Raw genomic sequence first — 13,480 nt, forward strand, 5'->3', positions numbered from 1 at the left:
TTTTTAAGGTAATATCTGTATGGCTTCATCTTGGAAAGAGTGCAGTAATTTTGCCCTGGCTCCCCACAATGTAGCCTTTGCCGCAGCCATGCTTGATATATCCATGTTGCTGACAAGAGTCTTGATATGGTTTGGCTCTGTGTCCCACCCAAATCTCATCTCCAATTGTAATCCCCAGGTGTCAATGGTGGGGCCTGGAGTGAGGTGACTGGATCATGAGGGTGGTTTCCCCCATGCTGTTCTCAAGATAGTGAAAGACTTCTTAGGAGAACTGGCAGTTTTAAAAATGTTTGGCAGCCCCTCATGCTCTTTTCGCTCTCTCACCTGCTGCCATGTAAGATGTGCCTTTGCTTCTCCTTCGCCCTCCACCATGATTGTAAGTGTCCTGTGGCCTCCCCAGCCATTTGGAGCTGTGAGTCAATTAAACCTCCTTTCTTTACAAATCACCTAGTCTCAGAAGACTGCTATTCTTTATAGCAGTGTGAACACGGACTAGTATAAGCCTCAACATTAGCAGTGGCAGGTGTACGTAGGCATGTACCAAACTTTACATCTATTTGTTTGGAACCAAACTAAAGATACAATAAAAATACCTTAAAAACAAATAGAGGCCGGGCGTGGTGGCTCAAGCCTGTAATCCCAGCACTTTGGGAGGCCGAGGTGGGCGGATCACGAGGTCAGGAGTTCGAGACCACCCTGGCTAACACTGTGAAACCCCGTCTCTACTAAAAAATACAAAAAACTAGCCGGGCGAGGTGGCGGGCGCCTGTAGTCCCAGCTACTCAGGAGGCTGAGGCAGGAGAATGGCGTGAACCCGGGAGGCGGAGCTTGCAGTGAGCTGAGATCCGGCCACTGCACTCCAGCCCGGGCGACAGAGCGAGACTCCGTCTCAAAAAAAAAAAAAAAAAAAAAAAAATAGATACAGCAGTGACACCAAGGCAACTGTTTGGAAGAAGAAAGAGAATCAATTAGAAATGTGGAGAAAAGCACATATCTATTCAAATAAGTCATGGTCCAAATATGAAGGAAATTAAAAAGTCACCTAATTTTAAATAGTTGATGAATGATAGAAACCTTGATGCCTGTCATATTTTCCTTTATGTGAGCCAGATAAGTGACTCAGGGCTACCTTTCCTTCTCTTTGACTTCAATCCTACTATGCGGTTCAGCAGTGAACAATCTTCATGTAATCATAAGAACATCAAATCTGCTGGTTTCTCCATTTTTCAGACTCAACATGGAGACCAAGTATGAAAACTGAGTGATGATTAAAGAGCAAGATGTAAGCAGAACCTCAAAAATGATTAAAGAATGATATGTACATGTTCACCATGTCAAGCACCTTGTAAAAAGTGGGGCTGATTGAATTAGGAAGATGGAACTTGTCAAGAGAGGAAGGAGGAGTATACAGTGAATTTCCTCATTTAACAAAATGGGAATCTGAAGTGGACAAAACAAGTAGATGGTTCCACGTACTCTTTACCATCATAAAGGTGACCAATCTAAGAATTAAACAGGGCTGGATACAGTGACTTATGCCTGTAATCACTTTGGGAGGCCAAGGCGGGCGGATCACTTGAGATCAGGAGTTTGAGACCAGCCTGGCCAACATGGTGAAACCTTGTCTCCACTAAAAATGCAAAAAGGTTTAGCTAGGCATGGTGGGTGCCTGTAGTCCCAGATACTTGGGAGGCTGAGGCAGGAGAATCCCTTGAACCCAGGATGCGGAGGTTGTAGTGAACTGAGATCACACCACTGCACTCTAGCCTGGGCAACAGAGTAAGACTCCATTTCAAAAACAAAAATAGAATTAAACAGGCAACTATCAAATCCAGGAGGAACAGGGGCAGTGGAAGCGGAGTGAGCAATCCACTTCCTTCTACTACCAAGTGGAGAACTGATGGATCCATCTACACGTGATCAATCAATAAAGAGTGATAAAACATGTTGTGGCAATGTGTGAAGGCAACTTTCAGGAGACCTAAACACAGAGGCAGTTAAATGCTTTGGGAGACCTAAACACAGAGGCAGTTAATAAAATGCATTTATGCAGCAATATGCCAGGGATGTTTTGAGAAATGGTTTTGCATTTTTTTTTATGTTTTAGAGATGGGATCTCACTCTCTCACCCAGGCTGCAGTGCAGTTGTGCAGTCATAGCTCACTGTAACCTCAAATTCCTAGGCTCAAGCAATCCTCCTGCCTCAGCCTCCAAAGTAGCTGGGAGTATAGGCATGCACTCCCATGCCTGGCTAATTTTTTTTATTTTTTGTAGAGATGGGGTCGCACTATGTTGACCAGGTTGGACTTAAACTCCTGGCCTCAAGCAATCCTCCTGAATCAGCCTCCCAAAGTGCTGGAATTACAGGTGTGAGCCACCGTGCCTGGCCAAGAAATGTGATTTTTAAAACCAACATAAATCCTGTAGATATTCCTACTACTTTTCATAAGCAGCAGAGAGCCCTTTTTGCAAACACAAATTCATCCTGACTCCTAACCTATAAAATGGATCAAAGAAGCTGCTTTGACTGAAGGAGGAGTAGGCCTGGAGTCCTTTATCATGCAGACTTACGTGTGTTCACACACACACACATGCTCATCCCTATGTCACACACACACATTAGTACTCCTCAACACCTCACACACACTGCTCATCCCATATCACACACACACAATACCCTCCCAATGACACCCACATGCACACATACACACTATACCACGCATGCCCACACACATTACTAACCTACACATAATCATACCACATACAGGCACACCACATATCACATGCACACAGACACCCTATACACACGCACAATCACATCCACACACACATTCACACTTACACACACACAGAGTTCTCTAGCGCCTCCAGCGCGTTTCATGGAACATAGTTGATAATGAATCATGGCCGTGGGCACACATAGCGGGGCTCAGCCTGTTAGTACTCCCTCTAGCCACTTTGGGAGCTGTGCCTGGTGCAGATCACTGCAGGGTCAGTAGTATCAAAAGACCATCCTGGCTCTCGTGAACCCCTCGTCTCTACTAAAAATACATAAAAACTAGGGCCGTGCTGCTTGTGTGCGTGTGCGCCTGTAGTCTCTATGTCTGTTGTCTGTGTGCTCTGGAGAATGGTGGAACCCTGGAGCTCTCTGTGTTTGCAGTTGAGCTGAGATCTGTCTCTCTCTCTCCAGCTCTGTCTCGGCGACAGAGCAAGTTCTGTATATAAATAAAAAAGATAAAGAAAAATCATGCCCTGGATGGCAAGCATTGCATATTTTTAATAAGCTATTTTATTTCTCTTTAAAAGTATTCAGGAGTACTGGTTTGAATGTGGAATTGGTGCCAGTAGCTCTTCTTGTTGGTTCTTTAAAGTTAAACAGTAACATCTTCTAATGATCCTAACAGATTACATATCCTATCATCAGAAACCCCACATCATTTCCTGAGTTCCATGTCACAAGGGAAAACATACTCATGTGTCACTTGTACAAAGTCATGATCAATGATATGAATGGAAAAAAACAGTTTCACCGGCCAGTGGGGCCCGAAGACAAAGATCTGGCTTCGTGCTATGTCCACGCGATTCCAAGCCAGTGCCAAGCTCAGCTGATCTGGAGCAGATGCATTTGTTCCTGGAAAGGCAAGAAACCGGAATGATTTTTCACTCCTCGCCTGGACTGCCAGGGTTTGGCAGGTGCTGGGTGGTGGGCACAGGCTTCCCCTGGGCTGCTGGCCTAGAACTAAGCATTGCTGCCTTTGCTCTCGCCCTGAATAGACCACAAAGGCACCAAACTGAAAGAGCTTCCGGGGAGGAAGGTGGAGGCAGCCTCCTCCCATGCCAGCTGTGCATGGTCTCCTTGGGAGGGACAGAAGAGGAACCTAGTGACTTGGGGCCCCTGGAGATGATCTCCAGGAAGGCTGGAACCCTGGGACTGCCAGGCAGCCAGCCTGACAGTGACCCCTCCCCTCTCTCTGTCCTCCCTGCCCCCTCATGGCACCGGGCTAACCGAGAGGCAGGGAGGAATTGTGCATTGCAGAGCAGACCCCCTGGCCATGAACGCTGGCCTGAAGCCTGTCATTAGAGCCGAGACGGGGAAATTGGACAGATTTGCAAAGGAATCCACCTCATGTTTACACTCTAGGAGCTGAAGCCCTCAGTGAACCAGTTACAAATAGAAACGGTTCTGACCTCGGCCCACGATGGGTCCAGGAGCACCCACAGACCTCCGCTCCACAGAAACCTGTAGCCAGCCTCGTCATTCTGCCGTGGCTTCACGCTGAGACCACTCAAGCGGCCTGGCTGGCTCAGGGTCTAGCACCAGCAGACATAATCCACGGGAGGCCGGGAGGGAAGGATTGCCGGCCAGGCCAACATCAAAGGGACAGGAGTCACCATTTCCCGAGAGCTCACCTTTCAGCAAGGCAGTTAAAATTGCCATCTCGATGTCCTGCTGGCCCTCAGAACCCATTCTGAACACAGTGACCTGAAAATGTGAAAAGACCAAGTTAAAGCCAAGTTGAAAACGAGGGAGACATGGGATGTTGTTACAAAATGACCACAGAGACTGACGCATAATAAAATGATCCTGACACTAAACAGTTTCAAAGCAAGTGCTGTTGATTCTTTTCTTTCTTTCTTTTTTTTTTTTTTTCTTTTTTTTTGAGATGGAGTTTCGCTCTTGTTGCCCAGGCTGGAGTGCAATGGTGCAATCTTGGGTCACTGCAAACTCCACCTCCCAGGTTCAAGCGATTCTCCTACCTCAGCCTCCCGAGTAGCTGGGATTACAGGTGCACGCCACCATACCTGGCTAATTTTCTTGGTATTTTTAGTAGAGATGGGGTTTCGCCATGTTGGCCAGGCTGATCTCAAACTCCTGACCTCAGGAGATCTGCCTGCCTGAGCCTCCCAAAGTGCTGGGATTACAGGTGTGAGCCACCGTGCCCGGCTGATTTCCAGAAGTTGCAGCATTGCTCTAGGGTGCCTGCCTGCATACCGATTTTATTATTTTCCCCATCCGTTCTGGCACCCACGAGAGGAGGGAGCTACACTCCAAACTCTCAGTCGCCATCGGAGATGCACTAATCAGACAGGAGATATTTGTAGGAAATGTGTGCCTTAGAATTTTGAAGAGTCCCTCTTATGTGCACGACAAGAGGGCCTATTCTTTGTAAATGCAACGGAAGAGGGAAGGAATGGGAAATAAAATAACAGAACTTTGCAAACATGCCTGACAGGGTGGTATGTGGCCCTTTTCCCCAAGACTATGAATCTGAGTAACCTTATGAGCCTCGAAGGATGTTGTGTGATGTCACACCCCACTTGCTAAGGTTCGAAAGCACCAGGGGCCCTCCCCAGTATGGGCTTGTTTAGCTTCTGTCATGTGGACACAGCCGCCAATTTGGTATGCATTTGTACTGTCTCTTGGAAAAGGCCGGACTAAAATATGAACAAGCCTGTCATGCACACATGGGCAGAATTAGAAAAGGAAACATAATTCTCTCCACGGAGCTTGTTTGGAAATAAATTCAAGACACTTACGAGTTCTTTCTTCTTCATGCACTCCATTATAATTGCAAACAGCTGATGTGATTGTGCCTTATTGTAATTAAATGTTTTCTGAATGGTAACTAGAAGTTGCTCCCTGAGGGACTCATTTATTATTCTGTTCAAAGAAAATGCAAGAGAACAAAACAAGGCAAGTTAAACCTCTATATGAATGAGTCAGACATCTCTCTGTCTTTGATTTGAGACTTTGCCGGGGGAGGATATCCTGACACAGGAGACAAAAAGTGACCATAGTCAAACACTGTATTCTCACTTGTCTTAAATTCCAGCTTTGTTGCAAACTTTCTAAGGGAAAATGAAGTTGGAAATGAGGGAGAAAGAATTCCATCAGGAACACCCTGCCTCTGACGGTCCCCCTGGATGCAGACCTCAGGAAATGGGAGAGGAGATCTAGCAAATCCTCCTGATTTAAACATGTTTGGAATGTCTAAGCAGACCACTTTAGATTTTCTCCTTGGCCCAACAAAGAGGCAGTTACGAACCCGCCCTTCCTCACGCGTCAGAAATCCTACCCGCCTTCTTCACAGTACTTGTGCGCAAAGGACAGGATGTCCGAGGCGCGTCCGCTGCCATCACAAATCACCACGGGGACAGGAGGCTCTTCTCGCAGGTATTCCAAGACGATGGACACCACGTTAGGGCCCCCCTCCACCACGAGGCCCACAAGGGGCACGCCCTGCCCCAGTCCTGCAACACAAACCACATTCGCTGGTACCACCTGTGCCCTGCATTGTCTGCCGGGTTGTCTTAACTCCTGAAGTATAGGGAAGAGTAAAAACATTACGACTCAGGGATGCTCCGTCTGGCTGGAAGGAACTCAGGGACATGACAGCAATTTTCTTTTTCTTTTCTTTGTTCTTTTTCTGTTTTTGTTTGTTTGTTTGTTTGTTTGTTTTGAGACAGAATCTCACTCTGTCCCCCAATCTGGAGTGCAGTGGCATGATCATGGCTCTCTACAGCCTCAACCTCCCCCAGCTCAGTCAATCCTCCCACCTCAGCCTCCTGAGTAGCTGGGACTACAGGCACATGCCACTACATCCGGCTAATTTTTGTATTTTTGGTAGAGAGGAAGTCTCACCATGTTGCCCAGGCTGGTCTCAAACACCTGAGCTCAAGTGATCCACCTGCCTCAGCCTCCCAAATTGCTAGGATTACAGGTGTGCGCCACTGCGCCCAGCCCGATTTTCATTCTTGCCTTCTGTCACATATTATGGCCTCATTGGGAAAACCAGGACCTCAAAATCTGAAACTTTCTGACTCACATATGGTTAAACTCCTGAATAACCCACTCATCCGATGTTCGGGCTACCTCAAGGTGACCACTGAGAAATATTGGAAGATATTCCTTGCTGGAAAAATACCTCCCTGGCTGTCCTAGCCCATGGTCTGAAATTTCCAACCTGATGGCTGTCCCTGAAGAATGAGATGATAAAAGGGGATCTGGACCAGCCAGGGAAATTGCAGTTCAATTCCTGGCCTCTCCTTTATGACATCTCACCAAATCACCAAGAGCCTTAGACAGCCATTTGTAAAAGGTGAACAATCACAGTGCCTCCTTTACCTCCTGCAGGTGTGAAAATATCAGTACGTGTGTTTGGCTATCAAATAATTTTGTAAATGTTATAGCATACAAATGCGGTATACTGTTCTTGTTGATGTTTCTGTCTTCAGTGGCTGGAATAAAGCACTGATCTTGGACGCAGCCACATGGACCACTAGTAGTCCATCAGTTAATGACCTATTCCCAGAGTCCTCCCTCTGTCTCTATCAGTTAACAGGACTCTTCAAGAACACAGTGGGCACCGACTAACTTTTGGTGGCAGAATCTGCAGGGATGGCTCTGGGAAGCAGGAGGTGGCAGGAAGATTCCAGGAAGCTGGGATTCTGGAATGAGAAGGAAATGGGAGTGGAGGCACATTTGCCTACTTCCCAATTTTATGCCACACTGGCCATGACAGATCACGCTCTGAGCCTGTTTCACCAGCTGTCCATTAGTTGTGATGGGAATTCATTGATCAACATTAACTAAAGGCAAGTGGAAGTGTCGTTGGTCTCAGCTCTGAAGGGCTTCAGATAAAATCTGCCAGGATTTGTTATGAGAAGATTGGAGAATTTCAGATGAGCCATTTCAGAGTTTCTGATTTGCTTCCATGAGGCGTTTCTACAGTCAGGGACTCTTACATATGTTGAGTGACTCTGCTGTCTCCACCAGAGTAATTACGGTTAAGTTCTTTTCAGCAGACATGCATTGAGGGTCTGCTTTGTGCCAAGCCCTGACCAGGAGATATTTGGAAAAATGAACTAAGATATCCTGGACTCTGCCTTTGAGATTTCCAACCCAAGCAAGGCTTGGTATTTTCAATCTTTAGGAATATGGTGGCCAAATCACCTTCTTTTCAAGCAACAGAGTAGAACAGACTCTTCTTGGCTTAGGCTGGGGTCCTCGAAGCTCCATGCTGTGGGAAGTGACAACTGAGCACCCCTTTGCTGTCCCTGCCCTGCTCAGAGCCCTAGGCGAAGGATGACAAAGGGAAGCCCACAAGTCACATGGCCAGTGAAGTGGGGTGTTGTAAAAACTTCCAAGTCCAGAAAAATTAGAGATGTGAGAACAAAAAAAACTTAGTCATCAACCAATGTATTCATCAAGATCTGACTCTTGGAAATCTACAACTTTCCCTAGTAGGCCATCCTCATTCTACCCACTCTGCAGTATCACAGTCCCGTACATGATGCTTCCCAATGACCATTCGCCAGGACTAGATGGTCTCCCACAAAAATCTTGCCAGTAATGGGAAAAACAAACTACTCTTTCAGATCGTTTAACAATTGTTTGACGTTAAGAATTACCGGAGTATAAACATGCTCCAAGAGATTATACCAGTTATTGTAATTCTAACCAGTTGTTATCATTATTTCATCTGGTTGAGGTTTGCGTCTCTCTCTTTCTACCTCAGCTTTCGTCTGACAGTGACAGCTGCCCCTCAGGACCAGCAAGGATGATGCCCCTTCAGGAGCAGATGGCTCCTGCAGCCCTCTCCAGATATGTCCCCACCTGGCCATCTTAGTCTATATGAGAGGCCCAGAGTTACAGAGATATTTAATGATCACATGATATTTATCAGCAAATAGAAGGAATCATACTAAATGTTTGAGAAATTGTTTTCCTGTTAAAACATTTAAAAAATAACAACTAATTACAGGGAACAAGAACCACTGGGCAACAGGGTGGGCAAGGCCATCACCATAGCAAGCACTGAGGGTTGTTTCGTGCTAACTCATGAACCTGGGGCAAAGCATCCCCACGTAGCCCAGTGGATGTGATTTGGTAGGTGGCTAAGGTAAGGCATCTAGGTGAGTCATTTTCTATTGACCTAACAAGAAGCAAGGTTAATCTTCTAATCCCCTTGGGCAATCTCCTTCTCAGCCTTGTTTCCTCTGTGATGGCATCAGCCCAGAAGGAGTGCATGCCTTTGCCAGCACTTACTTGTGTTGATCTTCTGCAGGGAGATGTGTTTTTCCAGCAGCCTTCGCAGCTTCACCTCGGCGCCATACTTGCCCAGGGTGCCATTGTCAGCCAGGATGAAGTGGGTGTGGGAGTTGTTGAGCACAGAGAGCTTACTTAGAGGGTTGGACATGGTCTGGTACACTCTTGTTACCTGACAAAGTGCACAGTGCAAATCAGACCTGCAGGACTTGGATGTTCAGACCAACGAGGGAAGCAAGCACAATACATATGTGTGGAGTGACTGCACTAAAACCTATTCTTACCTCTCTACCCTGCCTGTTGAAGGTTTTATTTTTGCCAATTGTTACATTAAAATAGAAAGAAAGTTAATTGTTTTAGATAATGACAACCTAGCAATTGTACTCCTGGCATTTATCATAGAGAAATGAAAACCTATGCTAACCTCAAATCCTGCACAGAAATGTTTATGGCTACTTTACTTGTAACAGCCAAACTGTTTCTCAACAGACAAATGGTTAAAGAAACTGGTGCATCCATACCATGGGATGCCATCCAGCAGTAAAAAGGAATGAAGACCGATACATATGGCAACCTGGACGCATGTTCAGAGAACTGTGTGGAGTGAAAAAAAGCCAGTGCCCAAAGGTTACATTACTATATGATCCCATTTACTGAAACTTCTTGAAATGGGTGTGTGTGTGGGGGGGTGCAGATTAATGGTTTCCAGGGGTTAAAGAGGAGGTGGGGGTAGGAAGAAATGAGGTATATACATATGAAAGGGCAACAGGAGGGATCCTCGTGTTGATGGAAACATTCTGCACCTTGACCGTATCAATGACGGTATCCAGGTTGTGATCTTGCATTATGGTTTTGCAAGATGTTACCACTGGAAAAATGGGAAAGGCCTCAAGGGAGCTCTCTTATTATTCTTACAACTGCATCTGAATCTACAGTTACCTCAAAATCAATCATTAATTTTAAACAATTGCCAACATTTGCAGAGAAAACACTTACATCCTTTCCAACCAGGTCTTCCTTATTCTCCACGATGCCCCATGGAGCAATTCCTATAGCACAAACCCGGCCTCTGGACTTGGAGGAGTGGTCTTTCAAGGCATCCCCTACATGGCTGATGACACCTGTGAGCAGCCATCAGTCATATTTTAGGCTCTTCAACTTCCCAGCATACTATTATTCATGAAATTTAGGGACTCTTGCCCTGAGTCCTTACATTCCCTGCAGATCAGGGGTGAGACATACTCATCTTTATCATTAAAACAAAGTACACTGAAAGTCTGAGCTCATGATAACTAGCAGTCTTGCATCAACTCTAGAAATGGGAAAACAAAAACAGAGACCAAAGCAACTGTGCAGGGATTTCCTTTACAGATGTCTAAGGCCTAAAGTTGGAAATAACTGGAGTCTTTTTGGCATTCCTTGGCTGCCTTCCATGAAAATTGAGAGCCAGACTCCCTGGTATATTCCTTATTGTCTTTGTGCCTCAGTTTCCTTTCCTATAATAGGAAAAGGATTGTCAAGAGGTCTAATGAAGATGATGCTTGTACAGGGCTCAGTTCAAGGAACACTGCATGTCATGGGTGACCCAGAGATGTTCACCATTATGACGATCATTATTGTACTTGCTGCTTTTTTTTTTTTTAAGAGTCATGCCAAAGTAAAAACCACAAGCTACGGAATAAAGACTTCACTTTTCTCATAAATACGATCAGGATGCAATATGTTTTGTTGTCCTTAGTTATTAAGAAGCTCTTTGGGGACCACAATGAGTTCTGGGTGGTACATTGACTATCGGGAGGGAAAGGGCCTGTTCTTACCCGTGCTGACTCCCCCGGTGAAGATCCAGGCCCCGGTGGTCATGGCAGCCTTGATCAGGCCTTTCCCAAAGACTTGTTTCAGCTTGGGCTGCATCTCAAAGTTCTGGAGGCCTCCATGCACAGATATTAAGAGCTTGGGGAGTTCCAGCTGCCAATCTTTCACCATGAGGTGCAGTAGTGAGTCTGGCTTGGTGTCATAGGATACACGGATATACTGTGAAAGAGTGTGTGGCACTCAGCCTCTGTTCTTGGTTTTGCTTCTCATGTCAAAGGGGCGTGAGGCTACTGCTCATGTCCAAGCAAGAACTGCCTGGCTTATCTCTCCCTCAGGGTCCTGGAGCCCTCTGTGTGAGTCTGTGACCAAGTGACTGAAGGGAACTTTGGAGAGGATTGTCAGGTTTAGCAAATGCAAATAAAAGATGCCTGGTGCTATGGTCTGAATGTTTGTATTCCCCTAAAATTCACGTGGAAACCTAATTTCCAATGCAATAGTGTTAAGAGGTGGGATGTTAGAAGGTGATTAGGTCACGAGCATGGATCCCTCATGAATGGGACCAGTGTCCTTATAAAAGAGGACTCAGGGCCGGGCATGGTGGCTCACACCAGTAATCTCAGCACTTTGGGAAGCCGAGGCAGGTGGATCACTTGAGGTCAGGAGTTCAAGACAAGCCTGACCAACATGTTGAAACCCCATCTCTACTAAAAAAATACAAAATTAGCCAGGCATGGTGGTGCACACCTGTAATTCTAGCTACTTTGGAAGCTGAGGCAGGAGAATCACTTGAACCCGGGAGGCAAAGGTTGCAGTGAGCCAAGATTGCACATTACACTCCAGCCTGGGCAACAAGATTGAAACTCCATCTCAAAAAAAAAAAAAGAGGACTCAGAGAACTTGTTCTCTGCCTTTGCCATGTGAGGACACAGCAAGAACGTGCCAGCTATGAAGCAGAGGATGGACCCTCACCAGACACCAAATCTGCTGGCACCTTGATCTTGGGTCTCCCAGACTCTAGAAATGTGAGCAATACATTTCTGCTGTTTATAAATTACCCAGCCTAAGGCAATTTGTTATAGCAGCCAAACTGACCCAGACACTCAGTTAATTTTGAATTTTAGAGGAACAATGAAAAATGTTTCAGTACAACATTTTTATTAAATTCAATAAATCATGCAATATTTGGGACATACTTGTACTGAAAATTTATCCATGATATGTCTGAAATTCAAATATAGCTGGGTGTCCTGTATTTTATCTGGCAATCCTAACCTTGGAGGAATAGGTTCCAAAGTTGGCTTAGCTAGAACAGTGGCCCAAGAAGTTGGATGAGGATGTTGTTGAGTAAATGGGACAGGGGATCATGGGCCCACATGTGAACCTGACCTTCTCTTCAAAGTGAGAAGGAGGTTAATAATGCTCAGATGCCTTGTCTTCTATGAAATGCTTCTTTGTGTCTAGGCTAATAGGTAGGGAGCTATTTCAGAAGACTGTATATTGCAGCATTTGGAACACAACTAAATTTTATTTTAACGATGATGTTGGGCCAGTGAAATAAAATGAAATTGCAAAAAGGTTGTGACTGGGCATGTAGGAGTGTAATTCAGAGTGAGCTGGAATGGATCATAGAGCTGAAGCCTCCCCCACTCTGGCAGGGCTCACTGGAAGGGCAGAGGGCACTCCCTGTTTACATGCAAATGTGAGGGACCTTGGTCCTTCTCAGGCCAGCTGAGTGCAGGCCCAGGGAAGCTGTGGACAGACCTCAGAGAAAAATATTTCCAAAGACTCTCAATACATCTAAGGGGACTGCAGGTCCACAGTTATTAGAAAAAGGAATTTGTCTTTCATTACTGAAGATGGAGCAATGGAGTGTGTTTGCAGGGTTGGGCCAGAGCCTGGTTTGTGGATTCAGAGGTTCGGTATGGATTTACGGGACACTAGATGTTCTTTACAATGGTGTCCAGTTTCCAAGCCTCATGGCTAAAAGCCATGTGCGCAGATAAATCTCTTGGTTTTTCAGTGAAATATCTAGGAAGATTGAGCCACAGCCGTGAAGGTGACCAGGTATCTGCAGTTTGGGACTGGGAGACTGGCCGCCAACGAAAGCTGTGATCCTAGTGGCACCATGTCTGAATGCCTTTCTCACCATGGCTTTATTGGAGTATCCACCACCCTGGAATTCAAGAACTCCATAGGAATCTGTTGGGTAGCTCTGGGTGTGCTTGGCAACAGACCATTTCTCAGGCTGAGTCTCCACCTGTTTGTTTTCCTCTTCATTTTTGCTGGGTGTTGCACTTGGCAGAGGGGGGATATGCTGGTTGGTGAACTGGCCACAGCAACACCTGAAAACAAAGGCAAAGCAGGGTCTTTCTACAACAATCTCCCCCTTTCCCCTTCATTAGCAAAGATGAATTAACTTCAACAGGTGAGTTGGGCCCAAACAGGAGCCTACTAACACTTTAGTAAGCCAGCTTTATTAGGGACAGAAATGCCCCATCTGATGGCCTTTTCCAGATAATCAGTGCACATCTCTTTATATGCCAGTTGATTTTAGACACATTGGATGGTTGCTCTTTCTTTCTGAAAATATTTTAACTTTTTGATGTCTTAATAACATCA

The 13,480-nt window shown here is 45.7% G+C and overlaps 1 protein-coding gene across 1 annotated transcript in view; it reads right to left on the reverse strand.

The window, feature by feature from the left end:
* The window catches only part of TRPM1 (transient receptor potential cation channel subfamily M member 1), a 71,757-nt gene extending 58,732 nt beyond the window's left edge, over positions 1-13,025 (reverse strand). The window contains 8 exon segments of the mRNA XM_017875386.1: positions 3,531-3,631; positions 4,411-4,483; positions 5,539-5,662; positions 6,078-6,252; positions 9,050-9,221; positions 10,046-10,170; positions 10,867-11,080; positions 13,008-13,025. Coding sequence (XP_017730875.1) covers positions 3,531-3,631; positions 4,411-4,483; positions 5,539-5,662; positions 6,078-6,252; positions 9,050-9,221; positions 10,046-10,170; positions 10,867-11,080; positions 13,008-13,010 — 987 coding nt within the window. The 5' untranslated portion in view covers positions 13,011-13,025.
* Between the last annotated feature and the right edge of the window lie 455 nt (positions 13,026-13,480).

Source organism: Rhinopithecus bieti, unplaced genomic scaffold, assembly GCF_001698545.2.
Source record: "Rhinopithecus bieti isolate Rb0 unplaced genomic scaffold, ASM169854v2 scaffold_9876, whole genome shotgun sequence".
Classification (NCBI taxonomy): Eukaryota; Metazoa; Chordata; class Mammalia; order Primates; family Cercopithecidae; genus Rhinopithecus; species Rhinopithecus bieti.